Source organism: Rissa tridactyla, chromosome 9, assembly GCF_028500815.1.
Source record: "Rissa tridactyla isolate bRisTri1 chromosome 9, bRisTri1.patW.cur.20221130, whole genome shotgun sequence".
NCBI lineage: Eukaryota > Metazoa > Chordata > Aves > Charadriiformes > Laridae > Rissa > Rissa tridactyla.
In genome coordinates, this window is record NC_071474.1 from 17,226,990 (window position 1) to 17,252,046 (window position 25,057).

The 25,057-nt window shown below is 38.9% G+C and overlaps 1 protein-coding gene across 6 annotated transcripts in view; it reads right to left on the reverse strand.

Annotated features, from left to right (window-relative positions):
* The window catches only part of THSD4 (thrombospondin type 1 domain containing 4), a 331,149-nt gene that overhangs the window by 269,837 nt on the left and 36,255 nt on the right, over positions 1-25,057 (reverse strand). For all 6 annotated transcript variants that reach the window (XM_054213910.1, XM_054213911.1, XM_054213909.1 and 3 more), the window contains 2 exons: positions 11,731-11,838; positions 7,671-7,740 (listed from right to left, as the gene is read on the reverse strand). In XM_054213910.1, coding sequence (XP_054069885.1) covers positions 7,671-7,740; positions 11,731-11,759 — 99 coding nt within the window. In that variant the 5' untranslated portion in view covers positions 11,760-11,838. The remainder of the gene's footprint in view (positions 1-7,670; positions 7,741-11,730; positions 11,839-25,057) is intronic.

A 25,057-nucleotide genomic window follows, 5' to 3' on the forward strand; every position in this document is an offset into this window, starting at 1 on the left:
TTCTTTGGGATCCACACATGGTGGAAACATGGATTTTATTTATTCAGTAATTGATGTAACACCTCTCAAGATCTCTCGGTGAGCCATCCACCCGTCACTCAATAAAGCAGAATCATAAAACAGAAAGCAGCATTCCCCAACAGAAGAACTCCAAAAAGCTTCTCATCTTTACCACCGCTCTGATCCAAAGCCCGGGGCAGAACCAGCACGCAGCACTGCTCTGAAGGAAGATGAGAAGCTTATCTGCGACCTTGGTAAGCTCACCTGCTCTGGAATCCAACTGGAACAAAGGTCCTTTCATTTTTTTTCCAGAGAAACACAGAATGAGCTTTAAGCCCCTCGCGCTCCAAGCTTAAAGTTAGTATTTTTTAATTAAAAAAAAAATAATTAAAGAATTCGGATGTCCACAACAAAGCAGGTTAAAAATAACAAAACCATTGGCCTGAATTTTTCAGAGAGTATATTTCCATAAAATACCCTATCTCCTTTCCCCAAACAAAGAATTTTATTTCCTAACCATTTTAATGCACAACATCAAGGACAGGGAATTAGTAACAATGCAGAGATAGCAAGAAAATTCTTTCATCTGTTCTTCTAAATATTCTGTTGCATTAAAAGGCTAACTTTAAAGGAAAAGTCTTGGCATGGACTAAATAATCTCTCCTGTTCCCTAAAGATCAGTGTCATTAAAATAGCAATGTTGTTAGCTCAAAAGGCTCTATTTTACCAAAGTTTCAATGAATGAAACAGCATGCATACCTATACAGTTAAAGTCAAGCAACGGTGCAGAAGGCAATCAGATATACTGACCAGGGGAAAACTGCAAGAGGAATACAGACTACATTTCAGTTGGTACTGTTTTATAGAACTGATGTGCATGAAAATACAATGCTAATGGACAGCAGTTATAAACAATAAAAACATTACAAGCTTAAAAAAAGCATGACACCTGCAAACATTGTTGCAGGGAACACGTACGCAGCAGCTGTATGCAGATAGGTGGTGACTAAGCTGCTCTAGTAAAATTCAGCGCAGCGTAGGCAGCCCAGCAGGACAGAACCACAGCAACTCTGCAGTAGGCCTGTTGGCAAGAGCTGAGCTCCAGCTCAGCAAGTCCCCACAAGTTACACATTTCAGTCGCTGCTGAGCTTAGGGCAGAGCTTCACCCTACCTGGATTGCGAGGAAGAACACAGCCGTCCCTTACACGCTTCTGCTCCTCAGGGTACACAAAAGCAAGGTGGTGACCAGCTGTGGTGGAGATCCCACCATACTCCTTATTACTCTTAAGCACTAGCCCTGGTGTCTTGGCCAAAAGCCAAGCTTAGATATTAACTACTTTGTCTAAGTCCAGTTTCCTCCAGTGTTTCAAGGATATAGTAAGAGTTGCTTCATGCTTCACATTTTACTCTGTTACAGTGTGTTCGGATGTATTAGGCAGCTGTATCCTTCTCAGTTAACAGAATAGTGACTTTTATGGGGTGTGGTAGGGTAAAAAAACAATGGGAATGAAGAAACATTGCCATTCACTCTCATTATTACAACATAAATGAAGGTGTAGGATCACATTTATACACAGTATTTCCTATATGAATCCTAAAAATGTTACCATAGTCAGATTTAGTAACAAAATCCTTGTCACTTGAATTAGTACTAAAGTTATCACCCTCTCTGCACACTCTTTCCCACTTACATCTTCACCATCCTCTTTCTACAGCCAACTAGAAGCAATCATTTCTAGCACCTTAAGCCCTTTGAGGTGGTGTAGCGTACTGGAGCAAGCAAGGAAGATTGCCAGGGAAAGCAAAGATGAAAAGACAGAAAGATGAAATCAGTGGCCTACTTCTTAATTTTTTCAAAGACAGAAGAGAGCAAGACCAAAACTAGTCTCTTTGCTTTTGCCCCTCAAAGTAGGTAGTCCAATTAACCTAAGAATATGCCAGAATTCCCTAAAGCCTTAGCACTTCATTTGACTTGCCATATATAAATGTTCCATTCCTAGGACAAACTTCAGGGAGGTACATGACTGCCCAGAAAAAGGTCTGTCCTACAGCAAACAAACATTGATGTTAAACAATTTAAAAACTCTAGATAAGGGCACAGGCAAGCAGGCGAGATGCAGTATTTTTAAACATCTTGTCCAAAAGCAAAGGAAAAGTGCATAGATCCTCACGGTCAATCCACAGTGACAGATTAATTTGTTTAAAAAGAACTTCTGATAAGCTCCTAATTCAATTTCACATGTTCTGCCAATGCAGTCAACACAGCGTTATTATGTAATGGATTTAAGGAGAAAAAGGAAAACAGAGGTAGCTCAGAGATCACTCCTTCTAGAGGTAAGGAAAACTTCTGTGTCTACTGAAAAGAAACAAAAGAATACCAACCCCCAGCCCTCCAACCAAACCAGAAAAACCTACCCTCACCAAAACCCAATACAATACAGATAGGAAAGCTGCTCTGAAGTAGATGTTAATTGTAGAAATTCCCTTTTGTGAACAGAACTGCTATTTGAGCAATGATGGGTTTTGGCCACGGCACTGCATTGCTACTCAGGCTGCACTTCCACAAGTAACTGAACTGCTCTAACAGCTCAAGGCAGGCAAATGAGGGATCTTGGCCACCCTTCCCTTCCCCCCAGTCCTCTCTTTTCCCTCAGCTTCTGCTCCTGATCCTCTTCCTATTTTCTCCTGACTTAGCAGTGCAAGTCAACAGGCATATTTGAATCCCACACAAGGCGGGGGGGAACAGAACGCCGACAACACACAAAAAACCCAACACCACATATCATAAAGCATATTCATCTCCAAATTTTGTGGGGAGTACAGCTACATTCACTTGATATGCAGATGCTTTTCATAGAGATGTTGTGTGTCTGATAGCAAGAGATAACACCCAGTTTATTTCTTCTTTAATTTAGAGCCAGCATAAAGAAACACCACTAAGCCCAAACAGGCTCAAAATTCTTCAGCAATATTGTAGTGCCCCAATACTTGTAAAAATAAATCCTGACACTTCTTCCATACACTGAAAATTAGTTAAGATATCGTACCTCCACTGAAGTCAATACTAACCTACAACTGAATGACAAAAGGATACGCATAAATTCAAAGCAACTCCATTGCTTCAATGCTACTATTTAATGCTATAACAAAAGCAAGATGTTTAAAGAAAGCAATATTTACATCAGGAATTTTATTTGGACAAACTTTACTACTATTTATGTTACCAATTTTACTAAAATAAACACGGGATAAATATAACTACAGCTTACTTTCTTAAAACAGCAACATATGATTAGAAATCCACCCAGGAATTACTTCTGAAAAATCGGGAATACAGACTCCAGTGGTTGCGTGGGAGGAGGACTGTTATGTTTCATAGTTTAACCTTCTGTTCATCACAGTATGACACTTATCAGATAAGGTTAAATAATATTTATTCAATAAAATAAGCATAGGGAGAGAGAACAGAGAGCTTGACTGCATGATGAGCAGCAGGAGGGCTGTTCATATATCCACTACTGATGGACAAGGAAAGTTCATTGTTCAAATATTAAGAAAGATTTCAGTTTAACCAGTTGCAGACAGCTCGGTTGATTTTTAAAATGCCAAGTGTCAATTATTTGGTTTCATATAACATCTCCTCCTTTTTTGCTAATATTGATGAGTATTTTGGCCTTATGGAGGAATACACTTGACATTTAGAAATTATGTACTACGAATGAGGAGTAGATCATGAAAAAACCAGCCTCTACAAACACTACAACCCCTGTCTTCAGCAAGAAACCATAAAAGTCTTTTGCATAGGAATTTTTATTTCTATCTAATGAACATACCATGTTTAATGTATTTGTATTACTGCCCAAACATGTGGTATTTATAGAGATAAGATTAACAAACAGAGCAGTACCATAAGCTCAGATGTAGGAAGATGTAAAGATGCTCTTTGTTTTCAGTTTTTGTGCACTTTTGACAGGAGAGACAGCATTGCTTAAAGTAAATAAGCAAAAAAGCTACTTCTACATAAAAATCAGGTAGCCAGGTATTTCTGAAACTAGAAATTCTCTATTGGTCAATTCTGACTTTGTATGATGGACGAGCTTCCAAGACTTTAATTTCAAAATTATAAAACCTAAAAGCAGAAAACATTGCCCGGTCAAATGTTTTTCCCCCCAAAAAAGTATCTGCTTACTAGCTAGTGTTTGAAACATTTTTACTTTAATGGCCAAGCTTAAGTTTCCCCAGAGTAACAAAAGAAGGGGAACTGAAAGGGAATAGTATTGCTTTAGTTGTGGGGGAGGACACTCCAGAAAGCGGAAAAGTTACAGAATAAACTGCAAATGAGAAAAAATAAAACTTTCCCATTTGACCATGTCACACACAACACACACACCCCAAGTCTTAATTGCAGTATCTGTACTTCCCTGCTATGGAAGTAATTTGGCACATTCTTCTAGCTAATAGTCCCCAGACTGTCATGCCAGAAATGGATTTTTGTGTGTGCATCTGAGGAAAGCAACCTGCTGAGCTCTCCTCTTCCAGATTTTGTTGACAAATTTTCCCGTTAATTTTATTTTTTTTTTAATTGCTGCTTGATAAGATAAACTTCTTTCTTCATGTTAAAGTCCTAAATGAATGCCACTAAGTCAAGAGTAGCTAAATGGCACTTTAAGTAGTTCTAATATACACAAAGCTAAATGAAAACTCTGACAAGTAAGAGTTAGGAAACGACAAACAGATTTTTGTTCAAAAATCTACATTGTGTCAGCCTCTCTGAAACTAGTATGACTTTAAACGTGGGTTACAAAGAAAGAAGAAACAAAAGATGAAAAATTTAGCAAGATTCTAAAATAAACAGAAAATAGTATTCCCTGATGTTTATAAGTGTTTTTAAGTCCTAAAAAAACAACATCTCAGCTGAACTGTGGGTGTCCAGAGGCAGTTACAACTGGATTTCTATCAACTGCTTTGGGGACTGTCCTGGGGGTTATTTCATTTTCCCAAAAGTTTTAGTGTAAGAAAAAAAATCAAGACTATTTGGAAATATTTTAATGAATTACTCAGCCAAATACCCAAGTCCAGTTCTCTGATTTTATTTCCCTGTCCATAGCTTCCAGAGCAAAAATAACTAGATGCAGGGTGCAAAAGACAGAATCCAAACACCCTGCAACACTGCACGTTCAAGCATCAGTTGTGCACACATGCTTAACTTCAAGCTGCAAAATAAACACACGCTAAGGATTGGGGTATAAGCTAATGTTTTATTAGAAATCCAGCTCTAGTTACTCAGTCTCCACACATTGTACCCTCTGAGCGCGATATGAAAGTTACCAGCCACCTCTTTTGTTATTCACTACATTGTTAAAATGACATATTGTTCATCAAATCCTTCCCTCCTCCTCTCTCTTTCTTCCTGCAAAACCGACCTACTCTCACACAGAAGAAACTCTGCCAAAGAGCAGAGAGATCCGCGCAGAAGTACACAGGAGATACTGGCGAGGGACGCCAGCAAACACATGGCCGGGTTACTGCATAAAAAGAAGGGGAACAACCTCCAGAGCTACAAAGCTGAGCACTCACACTCAGAAACACGTTGGTCTCGGCCTTCACAGTTCCTAACAGCCCCTCTTGCCTGGAGCCGATAGGTGGGTCAGAAGGTTTCTGAAAAGTTTAATAAATGCAGACTTCCAGTCTAAACACAGTTTGGCATGAATAGAATCGTCTCCCGTAGTGTAAGAGCCGAGAATGACAGCCAGCCTTGGAGCCTGTACGAGATGGTCACTAGGAAACCTCTGCTTCTCTTGTTTTCAGTAAAAAGAACAGCTCCAAGGTGGTTACCGTGCCCCTTAGTGCCATGCATGCCTCCAGCCCCTTTAACGAGTACAGAAGACACTCCAGACCCGTGGCATTTCTCATTCAACTGAAAACAAAGAATCTGATTTTATCAAAATTAATTCCGGAGCTTCAGAGAATGAAGCAATTGTTTCTCTGACTTACTCTATTTTAGTTAGTAGATTTTTTTCCCCTAAGGCCATTTGGAAGCTGGATTGCAGCATCTCTCCGCTGTCAATGTTACAAAAGAATGTCTAATTAGACAGAGTACTGAAAACAGAGCAGCAGCATGACCATCTCAACTTCACAACAAAATGGAAGAGATCTAAAATAGGGAAAAACACTATGTTGTACTCAGGTTTAGAATTGAACACTTGGGCAGCTTGAGAAATGCTGCAGACTGGACCGTGCCAGTTTCAGACTGCATCATTACTGACCCCATTTAATTTGTCTTACAATTAGGCTGCACAAGGAGCTGAACATGGCAGCTATGTTCTTCAGGAACTATGACTATCGGATGGCTTCAGGTCTCTAGTCCGTACCTGTGGAGCTATCGTCCAAATAATTTTTCACCCTAAAGACAGTGGCATATTCACAGAAAAAAAGGAAACCCTGCAAACCTGCCTTTTACCTCCTTTAAAACATATGGTTTAAAAATAAATACACATCTCCCGTTATTATTTAAAAACCTATAGTAAAAAGCAAATTTTTTAAAAAATATGTTATTTGATACCTTTAATAATGAATTGGTTGTGTTTGAATACTAAGAGATGAGAACAACATCTACATAAGGTCACAGCCCATAAAGGGAAAGAAGATCATTCAAGGGGTCTCCCCTCAGGTCTCTGGTCGAATCAGCAATACCTACACATCACTCCTGACAAACATTTGTCCAACACATTCACAGAGATCTCCATCACGGAAATTCTGAACGTTAGCCAGTCAATATGGTCTATTCTTCTTTATTACCTTACCATAAGAAGGTTTTTTTAACAGGAAACCTAAGTTTCCCTTGCTCCAGTTTAAATCCATTTCTTCTCATCTACTCCAGCACAGACAGAAAGAAATGCCTTCTCTTTAGCACTTGCATTTGGAGATTATATCTGCCTCCTCCACCAGTCTTCTAATCTTTAGACTAAACAACCTGAATTCATTCAAACTTCCCTCAGAGGCAAGATTTTAAAACCTCTTGAGGATAATCACTGCTGCTCTCTGTTTCTCTCCAAACTGCCCACTACTTTCCTGAAAAGCAGTGCAAAAACCTAACTTAAGTAGTCCAGCCGAGACCTCAGGAATGCTGAGCAGGATGGATGGCACACAGGCTGCAAGCTACCTTAGACAGGCCGATGTCTATGAGTGAGCCATTCATGAGAGTGCAACAGGAAAGTTCAACAGGTTCCAGCTCCAAATCTAGCAGCAGACTATGGTTTGGGTCCAACTTCTATTTCAGACATCTCCATCTCTGTAAGAGCTACCTATGAGCAACCAGATGCTTCTGCTAATCACTCCATGTTTGAGCGCTGCTCTAACTGATGTGAATTCTTCTTCCCCTTTGTCTTACATGATGAAAATGCTCCAAAGCTTGAGTAAGCTGACAGGGACCTATTTGTGACCTACAACACTCCATACAATTACTCAGCTAATTAACCATGATGAGCCTCTTTTAACCAAGTATCTATTCATATTAAAAAAAAAAAAAAAAGAAACAAAACCCACACACAAAACAAAAGCCACATTATTCCCAGAACTTTATTTAGATTGCATCACTTTATGCATCTTACTCTAATGTTTTCTACATTTACCTTTAAGTATACAAAATGCTAATGCATTCTAATGCTTACCTTTCTGTGTTCAATTGAAGGCTGAGGGATGACAAACTGAAATCCCAGCACTGCCAAGGAGCCGAGAAGTCTGAAAAAGCAAATAGTGAAAGAGAAGATATAATCACCACTAATACCAACCACACATCTACAATCTATTACAGGGCTTCATACCACAAGAACTTATTTAGATACTTAAATACCATTACTAACAAAAGCAGACTCACTGAACTATATGAAACTTTCTTATGACATTCTCTTCACAGCAGGCAGTACCAGGTACACAGGTATATTTGCCCACCTACACAGCAAAAGTGCACCAGGTAGAATCCATTGATAGTATTTCACATAACTTTATGTTTAAATTAAAATCCTATTGGCAATGCACCTTTTAACGTCTCAGCATTTGGTATCAAACTGACGTATGCTCTGCAAGTTTTCTAAAGCGCTAAGTAAGAATTCACCTATCTGTGGACTAAGTCTACTTCTAGCTCTGGCTCCTCATTTTACAGGTGAACGCTCCACCTCCAGCACACAGGAAACATGCAATGAATCACCATGATTTTGCAGAAAATAGGTTCTTCCCCAGTTGCCTAATGCTTGTGGAAATTGAATAACCTAATGGGCACAGAAGATGGAAAGTGGCGGACACAGCTCACCAGAGACTCGGGATAAGCAGCCACGCATCACCCCAGACCCCACACCTTCAATCTGAAAGGAGTCATAACGGGAACTAAGCCCAAACAAACTTTGTTCTGTCAAGCCTCACCACCATAACGACTCCTAGGAGCCCATTACAAGTTAGGCTCAGTTAGCTCAGTCTTTTGTTTGCTATAATTTGCACTGGGGACTGGTTTGCCCTCTTCTAGCAAGCCCCTTCATCGGAAAACACAGAAAGGTACAAGAATTAGGATCAAAATGTCTTTATTTCTACCAAGAGTTTGATTTTTCAGTCTACAAAGAGTATGCTTCAGACCATCTATAATGGGGAAAGCTGCTAATGATTTGCTGAATTTCAATGCAGAAGTAAAACTGATGGATTTGGGCACAAAATCCAGCTGCAAACTAATGGACCAGACAAAATCCAGCTGTGCTTCCTACTCACAGCTCCTTCCTTTGCTCCCTACACAGTAACCCTTTAAATATTTCTCATTGTTTCAGGTATTTTCAGACAGACCTCCTAAACAGAAAGAAGGTTTTTTTAATAATAAGCATTTCATTACCACCAATACAAAAATTCTAAGAAGAATGTTTTTCTTGAGTTTTCTGTGTTTGTTCATGCTAATATACTGCAAAAGGAACCGTTAGGTAAGTATTGATTGCACATGGCCTGTCATCACCTCATCACCATAGTCTATGCCCCTCTCTCTCAAAGCCATAAACCCTTCAAAGGCAAGAAAAAGTCATTACTTCCTTACTTGCCACATCAATTTAGAAAAAAAACCCACAAACAATTAAAACACTTCCTTCTAACGGACTTTTAAAGTATTACATTTCGCAAAGCTATCATTTGTGATAAAGCCAAACAGAGGGGAGGTGGCTGAAATCAGAGCCAGTGTAAGGCACTATAAAGAAACCACAGTAGGAGTCAAAACACACAGTTCAGAGCAAGGCCCATAACACAGCAGTGGATGGAAGCCAAAGGCATGAATGAAGAAACTGATTTGCCAATCACACCTGGAATCAAAAGTAGAAGTAGAACTCAGACGGCCAAACTGCAAAATGACAGCATCAAGTCTGTCTTTAACTGACCTGCATTTCCCTTTTTCAAGCGCTCAAGTGATCTCCTAACTATTCTCAAGGAAAATATGACAAGCTTCTAAGTAGGCAGAGCGCAGTCTCTGACAGGCCCAGCCTACATCTTCTGCAAATTATATTTAACTTCCTTTTCAGAATCTTCCTACCCACTCCCTGCTCCCTATAATACCTCAGAGCATGTGAAAAAGTTCAAACTTTGCATAAGGAAATGAATGCTTTCATCCTCAACAGGACAGGATTTTTCTGATCAGTCTGAAGGACTCCAGATTTCTACGCATAAGTTCTTCTGAAATCATGCACAAGGTTGGGAGTTCTAAACCGAGTGAGAAATGTAATCTTCAAAGCAAATTACTTACCAGATTAAAGTTTTCAGTTCTAAAATGCAAACTTTCAATATATGTGTGATTACTCCGTGCCAAGCTTTTCCTGACCATTCTTTAATGAGGTTGCACTGTAATCACCATCTGTATGTGCTCAAGGACAATGAAGCTAGTTTTTAAGTTTGCTTCTGTATCTGCAGTTGGATCTCTCAGAAACAACAGTATCAACCCACTATTTCAAACACATAGATCTGCCAGGAATACTTAGGCTAGCCTGAGGTAAGCCTCTAGCTTCAAATCAGTGTGTGGCAATTTAATTTTTTAAATGTTATTTCCCTCAGTAGCTTGCTTTGGCTAACTTCTCTGGACTAAGCTTTTTTATTTGTCATGCTTGACTAACGTTAGGCCTCCCAAGCTACAAAAATAGGCTTCTCCAATTTCAGTGGGCTTGTTTCAGGTATTCTTACTGTGCAGAAAAGCCAAAAAGAACAAGTGCTCCTCAAAATAAAACAAATCTTTTCAAGTATATGTGAACAGGTCAGGTACCAATTGCAGCTGATTGATGGCTGTTTAACTTGGGCTCTGTGTAAGAATCTTGCTGGTACAGACCACACTTTCACAGCTATGGCACTATTTGGAGCCAAGTACTTAGTTTAAAGCAAAGACAGGCATTAAACTGTCAGTCTATCCAAGTCACAAAGAGCAAACACGCTCCTTTCTTTAACTGGCAATTTCTCTTTAACTGGGGAGGCGCAGAGCAAAGTAGTGTTAGCTCCATCGTAGAAGCAGCAAGAAAAAGTTTGCTATTTAACACCTCATTTAGGAACACCTCTCAGAGTTCTTCCTCTGTCATTGCAGTGAGTATTAGCTCTCCGTGAATGAAGCTGCAGCATACCAAAAAAAGATTTCTTGCATGGCTGCTGTCTCTTAGTAGCTGTACTTTATGAAGGGCTATCACGGCCAACTGTGGATTGTCCAGATAGGAGTGAAAGTATTTTAGCCAAGTGATTAGTACTGACTAGTGCGGTATGGCTCTTGTCTCATATTCCTGACTTTCTCCCACATGAAAGTCTGCAGAACAGCCCGAGTCTGGGACAGCCTGGGAGGAGCTATGCAGGGAGAAGTCTCAACAGGAAAGATAACACCGGTAGTATCATCAGTAATATGCGACAGATCCATTTTGATGTGGAATTGGCTCTGGCATAGTAGGAGAGTGCCAGAACTGCAACTCAAAGACTGATGTCTGAAATTCACAAGAATGAAGGTTAGATCAGAGCTGATATTGACAGTACCTCCATACAATGAAAGAGCATGCAGCTGTCATTCCTCGCAGGAGGTCAACTGCTGTTCCTGTAGCATCACAGCTGCCTGTTGTCCCTGAATCCGCTTGCCCAACTACAGAACTGGACAGACCAGCTTAGAAACAGCTAAATGTTTCCTTTGTCAGGAAAGCTGTTTGAAAGGTCTTTCCTATGTTTGCCCACTGGCAAACTGTTTCAGGAATGCATAGTATAAATCCCTGAATGAATTGCAGCACAGGTACTAAAACATGTAAACCAGTAATTTAAGCCCAATGACTGTAGTTGTACAGCCTCATCAAAAAAAAAGGAACTGGCATACACTAACAGATGCTCTAAGCATAAACAAACAATGAAAACTTTCTTTTTTTACTATCGCCAAAGAATCCTATGTCTGGTATGCACATACTTGATTATTTGGTCTTTGAATAAGATTTTTATTTATCCTCCTGTTGTGGTTTGGGCTGGGCTGGCCACTAAAACGAACAACAGATGCCGTTAATTTCAGAGGGTTCAGTTAGATGAGGCTTAGCTGGAAAGTAAAATTACTGAAAAGAAAATTGGTTCTGTTTTACCTCAAACCAGGACACCTCCTATGTTACAAATACCTTTAACACCAAAGCAAGAGACAACAAAATTGATAGTTACTGCAGTGTGTTAAGAGCATATTAAATAAGATTTTAAATGTTTTATTGCATCACTTACCTTAAAGAAACTATTAAGCTGTCTACCATGATCCTTTAATGCAGGGTGTCTTGAAGTGAAAAATACCTCTTCACTGTAGTGCAGCACAATGCCGATCACACACAAATCCTACAGAAAAAGAGGAAAACATTAACACTGCTTATTCAGTATTCTCCAGGATGCCTATGAAACTGGATACAGATCTACGTCCGTCATCTCTACGTCAATTCTTGGGACTTCACAGCAATTCAAACATTGCGTGTTACATGAATTGACTGGACACACCCCATTTTTTGCAACAGGACTTCAACAGTGCCAAAGTGCTGTGCTGAAAGGCTACAGGATGCAGAATCTTGATTTAATTCCCAAGTATGCAAATCTGATGTTAACCTTACTTGCCTTTTTATCTCACGTTCTTGGTATGTCGCTTGTATGACAATAAATTAAACAGCTTTATTTAACAGCTTGTGTTAATAGAATTCATAGAACTGAAACTGGATTACCCATTTCTACTGTATAGTAATAATATTATTACACTGTCCATTTTGTGAGCAATACAAGAGTGATGCTCTTGTGAGTGCTCATACAGTCTGCAGAAAAAAACCAGAGCAGCGTTGCTCCCTCTCTATTACGGATGGCAAACACAGCCACAACGAAGTTAAATGCTGTGCCCACAGTCACGGAGGAAATCTGGGGTTCAACAGCATTCTGAATACAAATTCAACTGATCCTTATTTCTAAAGTCCTATCATTGCATCATGACTACTGCAAATGCACAGAAGCCCTACCAGCCCTTGAGAGGTTATTACCTGCATACACTCTCATTTGTTTGGAAATACTCTCAGATGTCCAGACATCTGGGAAGTCCTTATTTTGGTAAATTTGTAATCATATATTGGACACCTAAAATGCCGCTCCGGTATTTCAAGCAGGAAAGGGATCCTTGCAGTAGGGAAATACAATATAAATTACGGTGGGTGGGGGGAAGAAGGGAGGGTAAGAGGAAATAAAACACTATTAGGACTGAACCTAAATCTATATATTTCAGAGCTTGGTCAACCGCTGTCTGTATCTTGCCATTTACAAGTGATTACATGTTGAAATGCAGTGGAGTGAGCAGAAACAAGAGAACATTGCTGTTCATAGATAAAGAGCTCTCAATTTCTGTCAGGCAGCCTGATAATTACAATCTGCCTAGAAAGGGACAAGACTTACAAGAACTTAAGAAATGTGCAGTTAGAAAAAGTACAGATCCTGCCACTAGAAAATGTGGATTGTTTGCAGGTAACTGGACAAGCTAAATTCACACACACAAGTAAAAAAATCAAAGAACAAAACAAATGTTTTAGGAAGTTACAAAATATTTCTGACAACTTTAAAAGAAAATTCCTCTTCTTTTTACTGTTCGATTGTTTAGCTTTTTAAACGGATGGCATTAAAGTTGAGTACTTGGGGAAGTACGATGACAGAAGTTCTGCCTGTAACAGGTTTAAGTTAGTCATGAGGAAGAAGCATTAGGGCTCAGCTAAACTTCACCTTCTCTTTCTGCAGTTCAATGGCTGGTAGATCTAAGAGGCTTTCTCAAACTTACCAATTTTACTGCTTAATGTCGTACAACTGTTTTTTAAAAGATGGGCAGCACTTCTGAAAACAGATTTTTAGTCTAGATCTCCTGCAACACTTTACACTATTTGAAGTTTTAGCACACGGTTTCAGAAAAAGCTACATTCCTTTAAACGTTAGGCAAGTCCACATATACAGCACTAACACAAAGCATTCAGACAGATCCCCTAGGATACTATTTACTAACAGACATGTTGAATCGCGAAGCAAACAAATGTCTTGCTTCCTGCAACCTGGCTCTTAAGTACCAGACACACTGAGGCAATAGTCTTTTATATCACATATTGAAAATGAAGGATATGCACGTAACATGGATTGTAAACAACATGGGTTCAAGTTCTTATCATTAGTTTTTTCCAGATGTACTCTCTTTCAGTTTTTTTTTCACTCCAAAATAATCTTTTTATCCAGCATCCTTGTATGGAGGGACACAATCTCAGTGGAACATTGTTACAGGATACAAACCCACAGAAAAAGAAATGTGCGCTCCCCTAATCCACTCTGTAAACTGCACCTCATTTGGAAAGCAGAAAAGATACTATTATAGATCTAGTTTTGCGAAGTGGGGAAGGAACCTCCGGTGTTTCTGGAGATTGTTCTTAAAAAGAATGCTTGAAGTCCACACATATGTTTTCAATTTTTTCAGTTCATCTGTATCTTCGTTGTCAATGGCAGGCTGCATTACAAACTGAACTTTCAACAGTATTTCAATGCCTTTTTCAAAACACTTCTTACTGCACCACACAGATGCATTCTTTTGCAGTATCATTTGTAGCACAGTGTAAAAACTGCTAAGTATCTAAGCAACTTTAAAGCTCATTTTCAAAATTATTTCAGTGCTTAGGTGCTTACAGCCTATTGAAAGAAATGTCATACTGGCAGTGGTGTTTTTGATAGGAAAATGTGCAAACGTGACAATCATTTTCCCTCCAGAAGATCCAGGGCAAAATGAATATCTGAAATGGCTAAACAGTTAACACTAGGATTAAATAACATGAATTTTGGCATGGAAACTTTCAAAAACCTGATGAGGTGTACTATGTGCTAGTCACTGCAGTAAGTCTTGCAAATGTAAAAGCCAAATTACCTTCCCAGAAGGGGCTTCGGAGCACTATAGACCTATTTAGCAAAAGACTTTCTAGTAATCCTATTTACAGCAGAATAGATATTAATATCTCAACTGGAAGAGCCCACACTCCTGTATTTTGGCGGAGTTAGAATGACTTTCTCCCCTGCATTACAATATTTGACATTTCAGCAATCTTCCCCATTTCACCTCCAAGCAGGGTGAAAACAAAATCTGTGAAACTAAGTAGGGGAAAAAACAACAACAACAAAAAAAACCCACAACCATACACACCCCCAAAAAACCAAACCAACCAACCCATACATAGGATGGAAGGATTCTGGAGAAATTCTAACCCCCTTCTCCAGAACAACCATGGCACGAGAATCAAAGTGAGAGGTGTTTCAGTGTACATAATACAATGTGCATCAGGTCACAGAAAATGAGACTGGATAGTAAGATCCTGGTTAAAGTCTCCTCCCTTTTCACACTGCAGGTGAGTGATCCTCACACCTTCAAACTGCTGCTGCCAGTCTCAGCAGTTATACTACCAAGTTATCAGCCGTCCTTTGTCTTGGTATTTACTGAAATTGACTCTGACGCTTACTGTCAGCTTTACCTGCAGAGTCTCCTTAACCATCTCAGTCCAACAGCCCATTTGTAGTCAGACACTGCAGCCCTTAGATGAGCGTCTAAATGAAATTAGTAAAGAAAACCACTAATTTGTAATGGAGATTTCAAAAAGGGACAGAGATGGATAATGGCAGTAAATCAGAAAAAAATAATCTAGTAGGCTCATAGGCAGTCCCAGAAATTTGCCAAAATGGATACAGTAAGATTTCTCAGAGAGTTAAATGATGCAATACACAGAATTATCAGGACAGACACTACAGAAACTGTACAGAAACTTAAGAAAGAAGAAAGTCAACAACAATATTTCCCCCTCGGCTAATTAGCTTGAAGAAACGTCTTCCTACAAAGTGGTTTGAAAATTTACAGAATTAGTTATCCTAACCTCTTAAATATCACAGGACCACTCACATGCAGTTTTTCATGTGACTATACCCTTTGTGTATTGTGAGTGGGTGGTATTTCACTTTCATGAATTCCAATGTCATTTTAGCATCAACCTATACTTCTTACAAGTCCTGTCAACTCACATACATCCATATGCATCTATGTACTAACTGTAACAGAAATTTCTTAACACGTGCCTATGTACATTACCTACTGAAACAATCCAAGACCCTCTATTTCAACTCACAACAAGGATGTGAGACACATCATGTAGAAACATACACTAACTCAACTAAGTTCAGAATTGCTCTGAGCTTTTAGCCCATTTTATCTTGTTGACTTAAACATATAGCAAGCCAACTTAAATTTCTTTCAATATTTGTCTTTCTGGTTGGATTATGTATCTTGCCAGCTACCAACAATGGCAACTTGAAGTAGCTATGAAATCTGAGCATCATTCTGAGTCATGTTTCCAGTGATGTGCAAAGCTCTCTTTCTATATTATTTAGGAAAAGAAATCATAAGTAAATACTTAGGAATGCTTAAAGAAAAAAATAACATACTCTTTATAATAGAGTACCCTTTGAATCTGTTGCCTTGCACATTGGTATAGTGTATCAATTAGTTTAGTTCTTCACACCTATTAAATGATGTTCAATGCAAGTCCTTTGGATTGGATCTAAAACTCATGACATTCACAAGACTCTGATGAAGCACCCCACAGTGCACGGGGTTTATCTAGCTACATCATTTGTGCGTGCACCCAACAGCTTGGACTGCAGCTGCTCACACCTACCACTAGTGTTTTAATGTCTTGACATATTCATTAACTACATTAAAACACACACTTGTCTCTGAAAGCTGCATAACAGAGAAATCTAGCGTTAGATCTGATGCTTAAATGGAGCAAACAGTTTCATTAAAACAAAAATTGCAAGTTACTCCACCTAACCCTGAAGGTGCCTCTCTGTTTTACTTTAAATGCTTTGAAAACTTTAAAGTTCTCTTTCTGGGCGTGTCCAGAACTACTGCAGTCCAAGAAAGCTCAGTGCCTGTCTCCAACCTAAGCTTGATCAAGATCCAGAAGCTTTCATTTTTTTGCCTAAAATCTCACAAACCCTCCCTCCCCAGTCCAGTAAGTACACTCCACAAACAACAACATAGACAGAGACACGATCAAGCCTCTTACATTCACAGGTAAAACTACTACTTGTATTTTAAACATCCCCTCTGGCATCATCTGCTTCTGCGTAACAGCTGGGTGACTCACCTCCCGTGATGGGCGGCCCTGACTCAACAGCCTCTGCCCCAAGGAGGGGGGCACTCGGCACTCCCTGGTGCCCCAGGGACGCACCTTACCCACCGCTCACTGACTCTCTATAAAGTTGTGCTTCTACATAGAAGCACCAAAGACCCTAAATAAAACAATAATCGTAAGGTTGAGGGCCATCCCAGAGTAGCCTAAAATTTTGGTCCCATTTCTAGAGCTGTCTCTTTATTCAGCAAATGTTCCACTTCTCAAAGAACAATTTCAGCTCATTTCTTTGGAATTCAGTGGAAAAAATGTGGCATCCATTATTTGGCATCCATTTCTATTACATTTAGTTGTCCTCTGAAAATCTAAGAGACAAACTCAAAGTTGGTGAAATCCAACAGTGACCATACACACAATTTCCCAAAATATCCACTCAAAAGATGCAAATTTTGGCTTGTAAAAATACAGTTATGCTGGAGGGTGGCATAATTCAAACAATTTTGCTTCAGTCTTTTTTGAAGTACACACAATTTAATTAAAGATCTACCAAGGGTTGTGACATTAATCTTGTGAGCAAAGGGGAGAAGAGCAAGAAAGCGCTTGTTTATAGGTTGTGAGCTGCAGTCACTTTACCTAGGACTAGTAGGATTTGTTTCTTTAATTTTTCCTCTAGATTTCGTTTTTCTTAATCTTTGTTCACAACACTGGTTATGTATTTGCTCAATGTGCATTAGTAACAAAAATATCATAAAAGTGAAAATATTATAATAAAATGAACCTGATCTAAAATTCACTAAAGACCTCTTAAACTCAATAACAATTTTGAATATGGATTTAACACCACAGTAATAGTTTTGATAATCAAATAAAGTACATTGTTGTGGCATGAATTACGACATATAGTTAGTTAATTGAGATCAATTACAAAGGAAGTGTGCTGGAGTAGCAGTGCTAAGTTGATTAGTAATTCTGATTTATCCAACCTTAAAAGAAAAAAAAAAAAGGAACAGAAAACACAAAATCATATTGAGTGCCAGAAAAATTGAATTACTTGTTCTTTTTTACTTCTTTGAAATAATAACCCAGAAAGATGACTCTTTCTCAAGATTCAGGCTGCACCAAAATTGCCATTTTTAGTCTGATTTTGCCCTCTCTTTCACCTTTTGAAAGCCTTAGCTAGTTTTCAGAAACACTTACTGCATTTAAAGTTCTCATGTGTGGCTTCCAGGCAGAGGACAATTATGTAAAAGGTAAAATGAATCACAAAAGTGAGATCATATCTCTCTCCAAATCGGCAGAGAGATTCTTGGGATGTAACTGTGTGGAAACTATTGCAAACCTACCTTAAGTTCATTTCAAGATTTTAAATTGACAGGCTGTGCAATTTTAGCCAAATCCTTGGCGTTATTTTTAAAAGTATGCTTAGTAACTACAATTTTTAGAAGAATGATTTCTTATGATGACACTGTAGATGGACAACCTCATTTCTAACTGAACGTTTTGTCAAGAAATCACACCCAAAGTGCATCTTTCAGTTCTTGAATCTATGTTGCCTTCTACAACTGATTTACAAAATGTTATTAAGTTCCAAATCAGAGACCCATAGAGCTTCACCGGGTCATTGATCTTTCCCTGGATTTACTGTATTATTGTCTAAGGACAGTTTGAAGTCAAGGTAACGTTTTCCACAACTTTTACCAAGTAGTAAAGCCAGATACTGTATTTTACTGAAAGGGTTCCTCAACTCTTCAAAAGCCTTTGTAGGCAGAATAAGAGGAAACTAGAAAACACCTCCAACAAACAGAGGATAGACCAACTAGTTGCAGGGTGTATTTAGTATTCTATTTTATACCAGTTAATTGGTATTACTGCTGAAGGAATGGATACAAAATATGCACTCATGTAACTGTAAGTATATAAAAAGAAGCCCAGCACACAATTAACAAAGCTAAGGTAGCCAAGCCACGTGGTGGTTGGTTTTTTACCTTCCCTTCTCTCTCTAAAGAGGCTACTATAGGAATCTCAATACCAGCTCATCACTATTCACTGATTTAAGGAATTCCAACTCTTGCCATATCTGTTCTATATCACTTGTGCAGAACAAACTGGCTAGACCTTATATAAGACGAGTATGTACAGACCAGAGCAATTCTGTTCCCATCTGAAAGTACTTACTCAACATTCAAATAGTATATTCCACTTGTGTCATGTGAATGTGGCTGCAAATTCCCTTTGCTCACAGATCCAGTAACAATCATTGCACACACAACCACTAAGAGCAGCCCGTTCTACACTTAATGAGCCCAGAGATCTGAAAGAAGTTCTAGCAGTTTCAGCACCTGAAAACTACAAAAGGTGCTACTTTTCACAGCTCTTCACATTAGAAACCATCACCTCTTCTAAGAGGCCGCATTCCATATATGTTTAATAAATTTTGCTCCCCTTTTAAAGAACTTTTCTGCCACAATCTGAGTATTCCAAACCAAGGATGTAGAAGGTACTGCACAGGTAAGAGAGAGGGGGAGATGACATGTTCAAGACCCTTTTCATAAAACAATCTTTCTTAACCTTTCCATCATCCTGATCAACATTAATCTGATTACTGATATTGAAAGCTATGGAAAAAGGAACGGTTAACAGCCTAAAAACTCAGGTGGAAATACCTGACATCCCTACAAGCACCAATTCAAAACACAGGTGAATCCTTCACAGTTACGACAAGCAAGAGAAACAGACTTGTGTGAACTCTGCTATGATTATCAAACAGCTACAGTCTTGGCTACAAAATGAGCAGTAAGAGCACAAATTTATTTTCAACAAGTTACTGTTCTAGATACTTTTCTACCAAGCCTAAGTAGCCAGAGTGGTGTTTTAGATCTGGTTCATATGGTGTTTTAGATCTGGTTCATATATTGCTTCGAGACCCCCTCCATGTTGTGGAGACTCAGGTAAAACCGTCTGCTGTGACTGGTACTTCGAATGCCCTGGCTAGAAATATTTCATTGAGAGAAGTAGTACGTATGAAATGTCAGTCTCCAAGTATATTTATTTAGTAAAAGTCTTAACAATACTGATATTGCAAAGCATATAACTGCATTTCAGAGCAACCAGGAATAACAGAAATTTCTTAGAGCCTCTTTTAACCATACTAATTTCTTTTACCTGTAAATATGTCAAAGAAAATGAGTTTTTCTTATACTTCTTTCATGACTTGGTTAATGAAAGCCGCTTTCAGAACACAAGGTGTCTCTCTGAAATCAAAGGAAAGCTTCTAACTTTCAACCTATCTCAGTTTTCTTCAAAACATAGGCTTGCAACGGTGTCCAAGTGGAGTTTACATCAAGAGGCAGATGATGGTTCTGAGGACCTACCGCCTTCTGCATGAAAACCAAGGACTGACCAGCCTCACTCAAAGAGTTATAACACATCCTATTTGAAAAGGTCACAGAAAACAAATATTTCAGCAAAGCTAATTGAAGGCACATGTACAAGGACAGTAACACACAACATATTTCAGCAGTATAATCAGCTATTTCTTAGTAATACAGCTGGGAGACACCCCTCTCATCAAGTAAAAATCACATATATTACATAATTATTGTGCAGTTAGAAGACACCTTCCTTTTGCAAAGAGAAAACATTGTTTTTCAACCATCTGTTTAATGTCAGCAGAACACAAGTCTGTTTTTCATTTTTGTAAACCACTTACCATGAGAATTCACTTTCACGCTGTTCAATAAATATTGTAAATACATGCCCAAGCATCAACATCCCCCACACAGGGAAAATAAATAAATAAATAAATAAAAAATACAGGAGGCCGTGCTTCAGAGAATAAATTTTTTGGCGTGAGCATCAGGCAACATTCAACAACATACATAGGTGAAGATCAAGTGGTCCTGGTGACGAGGTACCCTTCAAAATAAATACTTCATTTACTGGTAAATAGAAGCGTGTATCATTAGCCTATCACAACTAAATTTTTGCATGGCTCCAACACAAATAGAAAACCTGACGTGAAACTGCCCATTCTCTATATTAGGGCCGATTCACACTAACAGGATAGTATAAAGAGCCAGCAATGCCCTGTGAACACACAGAAACATTTCTAACAATATAAAAATCCTGACCTTCACAGCTGTGATTTTCTAAAGAAGAAATTAAATAGTAGATGAATGCTTAAATCTAACGCTGTCCTCACAAAACAAAACACAATGAAATTGGTGTCCCTGTCAAGGTACTACCTGAACACGTGCAATCTCAAAGTATTAACTTTCACAAAGTTCCTTCTGTTTTGCTTGCAAGATTTCTGAGGTGCTTGGGGTACCAGTGTTAGAACACACCAGGGAGGAGAGTATGCAATGGGGACTGGAAATCTTTGCTTGCTTATTCAGAAACAAAATATTTTCTTTGGAGTATGAGTGGAGGAAACATCTCCCTGCATAAGCAATACCTCTAAATAATAATGCTTTCTGGGAATACTCATACATTCTTCCAGAGCAGACAAGCGATAAAGCTGTATTTGTACAGGGACACTCTGAAAGTCAAACCAAACCACTTTTGAAACTTGTTAGCCAACCTCTAATGGAAGCCTTCTTACTCCTCGGAAGAGATCACCACAGATCATCCAAGTTAACCAGAGGGAAAAAAGTCTTGTCAAGACTGCCTAAATATTTCTCTTCTGGGTAGCTATTCATATCCACTATTGTCAGAGATGCTTAATTTTCTAAAGTAAAACCCTATGCAGCAGAACAGATACTAACTGGAACACATATCTATAAATATAACACAGGCATCCATTGAAATTAACGTTAAGATCCTTGGGGCTCAATTCCAAACTTTGGCTACAGTGACTCCAAGGGCTTCTGTAGTTTTATTCTCTGTGTACAGAACTATAAATGGGATAAAAATAATTCCCAGGGAACTTCAGAGATTTCTCTGCCTGTTATGTAGTTCTCTGGTTTGGGTTAAGCATTCTAAAGAAAGGCTGGTGTTCCCTCAAGACTTGAAGGTGACTTTGACATAGGAGAACAATTAAAAAACAAACAAACAAAAAACCCCAACTGTTTCTTAGTACAGGTAAAAGCAAGGCAATTCAGCGTCAGATTATTAGCCCATCTACTTACAAAGAAAATACGTTTAAAAATGTATGTGCCAGGCTACAGCCAAGCAAGTATCCCCCTCCCAAGCATTCCAGCAGCAAAGTAAGGAGGTCTTGGTAGTCCAACAGCTACACCACTGGCTTCCTGAACTCTCTCTAATGGAGATTACTGAGAACATGAATCCCACAAGAACTCGCCCAATCCTTTTCTACACAAGTTTTCAAGGGCAAGTGTCTTAATGTGCATTTCAATACTGCCGTAACCAGAGGGAAAAACAACAGCGACTATCTACTGACTATCTACTGACGTACCTTTTGTACGAACCAATGTCCAAAAAAAGTGACCAGGGCTTTCGTAATACACATTAAGCATGATGAAAGTCCTCTTCCCCTCGGTCCTCTCCTGCAATCAGCAAACCCAGCTACTTTATTCTGTCAAAAAGAAGATATTTCTTTTTTCTTTCATGCAATTCCCACCTGAATTGAGCTCCACTTGAACCGAAGTGAACAGCACTGCTCAGGTAACAGTATTGCTGCAACCCAGCTGTCATTAAAAACTGGGCAATGACTCTAAGGGACTGTACTGTACTGGAGTATGGGGGAGGCAGAGGTGTACCATCTTCTTAAAAGCTCAAAGATTCAAACAATAGAGTGTCCTCTAAGATTTGGGGAGAATTTGGGCAATAAACACATCCTAAATAGGCGCAGTATATGAGAGCAAGATAGGCTTTCAACTGGCTAGTGGCCAGATGCAAGAGTGTAGAAGCTTCTCAGAAAACCACACGGGGATATGCTTTAGGTACCGCTGAAAAATAAGTGACATATGTCCAAAAAAAACCAGTGCTGTGATACTGTGGCATTCAGATAAATCCTAAACACACCTTTGCTGAATAAACAGTAACAAATCAACTGTTCTGGTCTGTTCTGAAGGAAATTTCATATACCTAATAGCAAGACTTGGGTGCTTTATTTTTAAGAGGCAGTACAGATAAGAACTGCAGATCATGGACAGAAACACAGCTCAGCATACAGCTTATGCACCTTGCTCCTGAAACAACTTGCAATTAAGATTATTAAATTACTTTGTTATTAAATAATACTATAAGAATGATGAGATTCTGACTTTTTTCTCATTAAAATCCTCTCTGATGTGAGGCTCCACACATCCTGGTATGGAAACGCAACAATGGAATTTGAAGATTTATTGTTTTCTTTTATGTTCCTACATAATGACAAATAATAGCTCTAATGAGAGGTCTTGCAAGAGCACTGTGAAATTAAGCATTTCTTTCGTAATTTTGAAACAGAATACTAGGGAACTTAATCCCAACATGAAAAAAATAAATTATCAATGGATCTCTGACAGCCAACTGGAAGAATGACAATAAGTTGCCTTGTAAATCTTTTGCAAATATTAAATTTTGTAGGCAAATAGATACAGGTATAACTCACTGAAGAACTGTTTCATCTCTGTGCATCTCTTCTTTAAGGGAAGAAGATGTTAACAAAGGAAAACGCTATGTTACCCAGCTTTAATTAGTAAGGATGACAAGCAACAGTATCATTGCGTCTTTTTAAGAAAGAGAAATGAAGATTCAGTATGATTAGTGGCAGCAGCAGAAATGTAAAATTCATACGTTGAGAAATCCCAAAACAATTTATGATCTCAATTCTACTCCTTGAGACTGAAGTCACTGAATATCATTTTCTTGAAGTCCTTCTTCAGTTCAGGTTTGGTTCAGACTTCCAGAAATATCCTAACGGTTGTATCCGTCGTACCTCCATGAGGTGAACCCTTCAGCCTCCTGCATTTTAAAACTGAACTGCAAGACCCTTTAAGGGTGGGGAGTAGGAGCGGTTTGTTCTTATCCTGCCAGTCTGAAAGGGATTTTAGACATCCTACAAATCTTGTCTTGCTGCTATGCCTCTTGTGCTCTGGTGGTCTAGATGACAGTTAGTATTTCAGTCCATTTAATGTAAACTGTGTAAACTGTTACACTCCTAGAGGAGATGCCATTCCTTGACACAAAAACACAAAGATAATCATACATTCAAGGAATCTCAGGCTATCAATCACTGAGCAGCAAAGTTGAAACATTTCACTCGCTGCAGATTAAAATCTCCCTATTAGGAAATATACAGTTTGGCAGATGCCGTCCAGTGGCCTGTGAAGAATGAGTTTATGGTTGACAGATAAAAGATACTAACCTCACAGAATCACCAACAACCCTCGTCACCCTTGCTAACAGCATTATGCAAAAAACTAAACTAATAAGTCAAGACAACTGTATTCCTTTTTCACTGCCAGTCACACTTTCCAGGTCAGGTTCTAGTCTTGAGTTTTTCTCGGCCTAGAAGTGCTACTGCTTTCAGGAGAGGTTTGCCTGACAGTAGGTCTAAGGCTTGACTGTACAGTCTGACCTTGAAAGAACCAAAACGATTTTGCTACTTGCGAAGTCATTCACTGGAGCTGATACACACGGGTACCCATTCTCATATCTGCAAAAAGCTAGAAGGGTTGAAGAGAAAAAAATGTAAGAAATACTGTACTTCTCTACAACTCCTGCACAGGCTTGCAAACAAAGACAGCTTAATGGAAATCCCCTTTTTAATAACACCGTGGAAACCAGCAGTACAGTTAGTCACAGCATAGTCAAAAGGTGACTGTATCCTGCCTCCCCATTCAGCCATACACTACTTTGTTCAGGATAAGCTAGCCCATTCGCAATCCCGTCTTGCAACACAGCAGTTTGGGCAAAATTATTACACTTAGTTTTGAGGGACCCTGCACCTCACAGCTCAATGACATACCTGGACTAGGAGAATACCAAGAGCAGGAAAGCGTGTCTACGACAATACAGGTCTACTCACTGATGGCATATACAGCCTTCTGGCTGTATCTAAAAGCAATTATGACTTCAGGTTAAAGTATTATTTTCTCCCTATATATAACGAATGTTTTAATGCATAAGCATCTTTGTTCACTATGTCTGTTGATCAGATGTAGCTTAGAAACAGTGCTTAATAGTAGTTTCAGAGTTGGTGGCAACACAAGTCAGAATAAAATCCACTCTCACCATTTACTCTTATTTTCTGACCACAATAAATGATGAACCTAGTTTGGTTTATCAAAATCATCTCCATAAACCTCTGCCATCATCATACCATGCTTAGGAAACTTTTGTGACCTCAAGCAAACCTATTCAAGTGGCTGGGACTTGGCCTAAGTAAAGCGATAGTGAAGAATTCTGAATAGGGCCCTTATTGCATAAGGTAAAAAGAAATC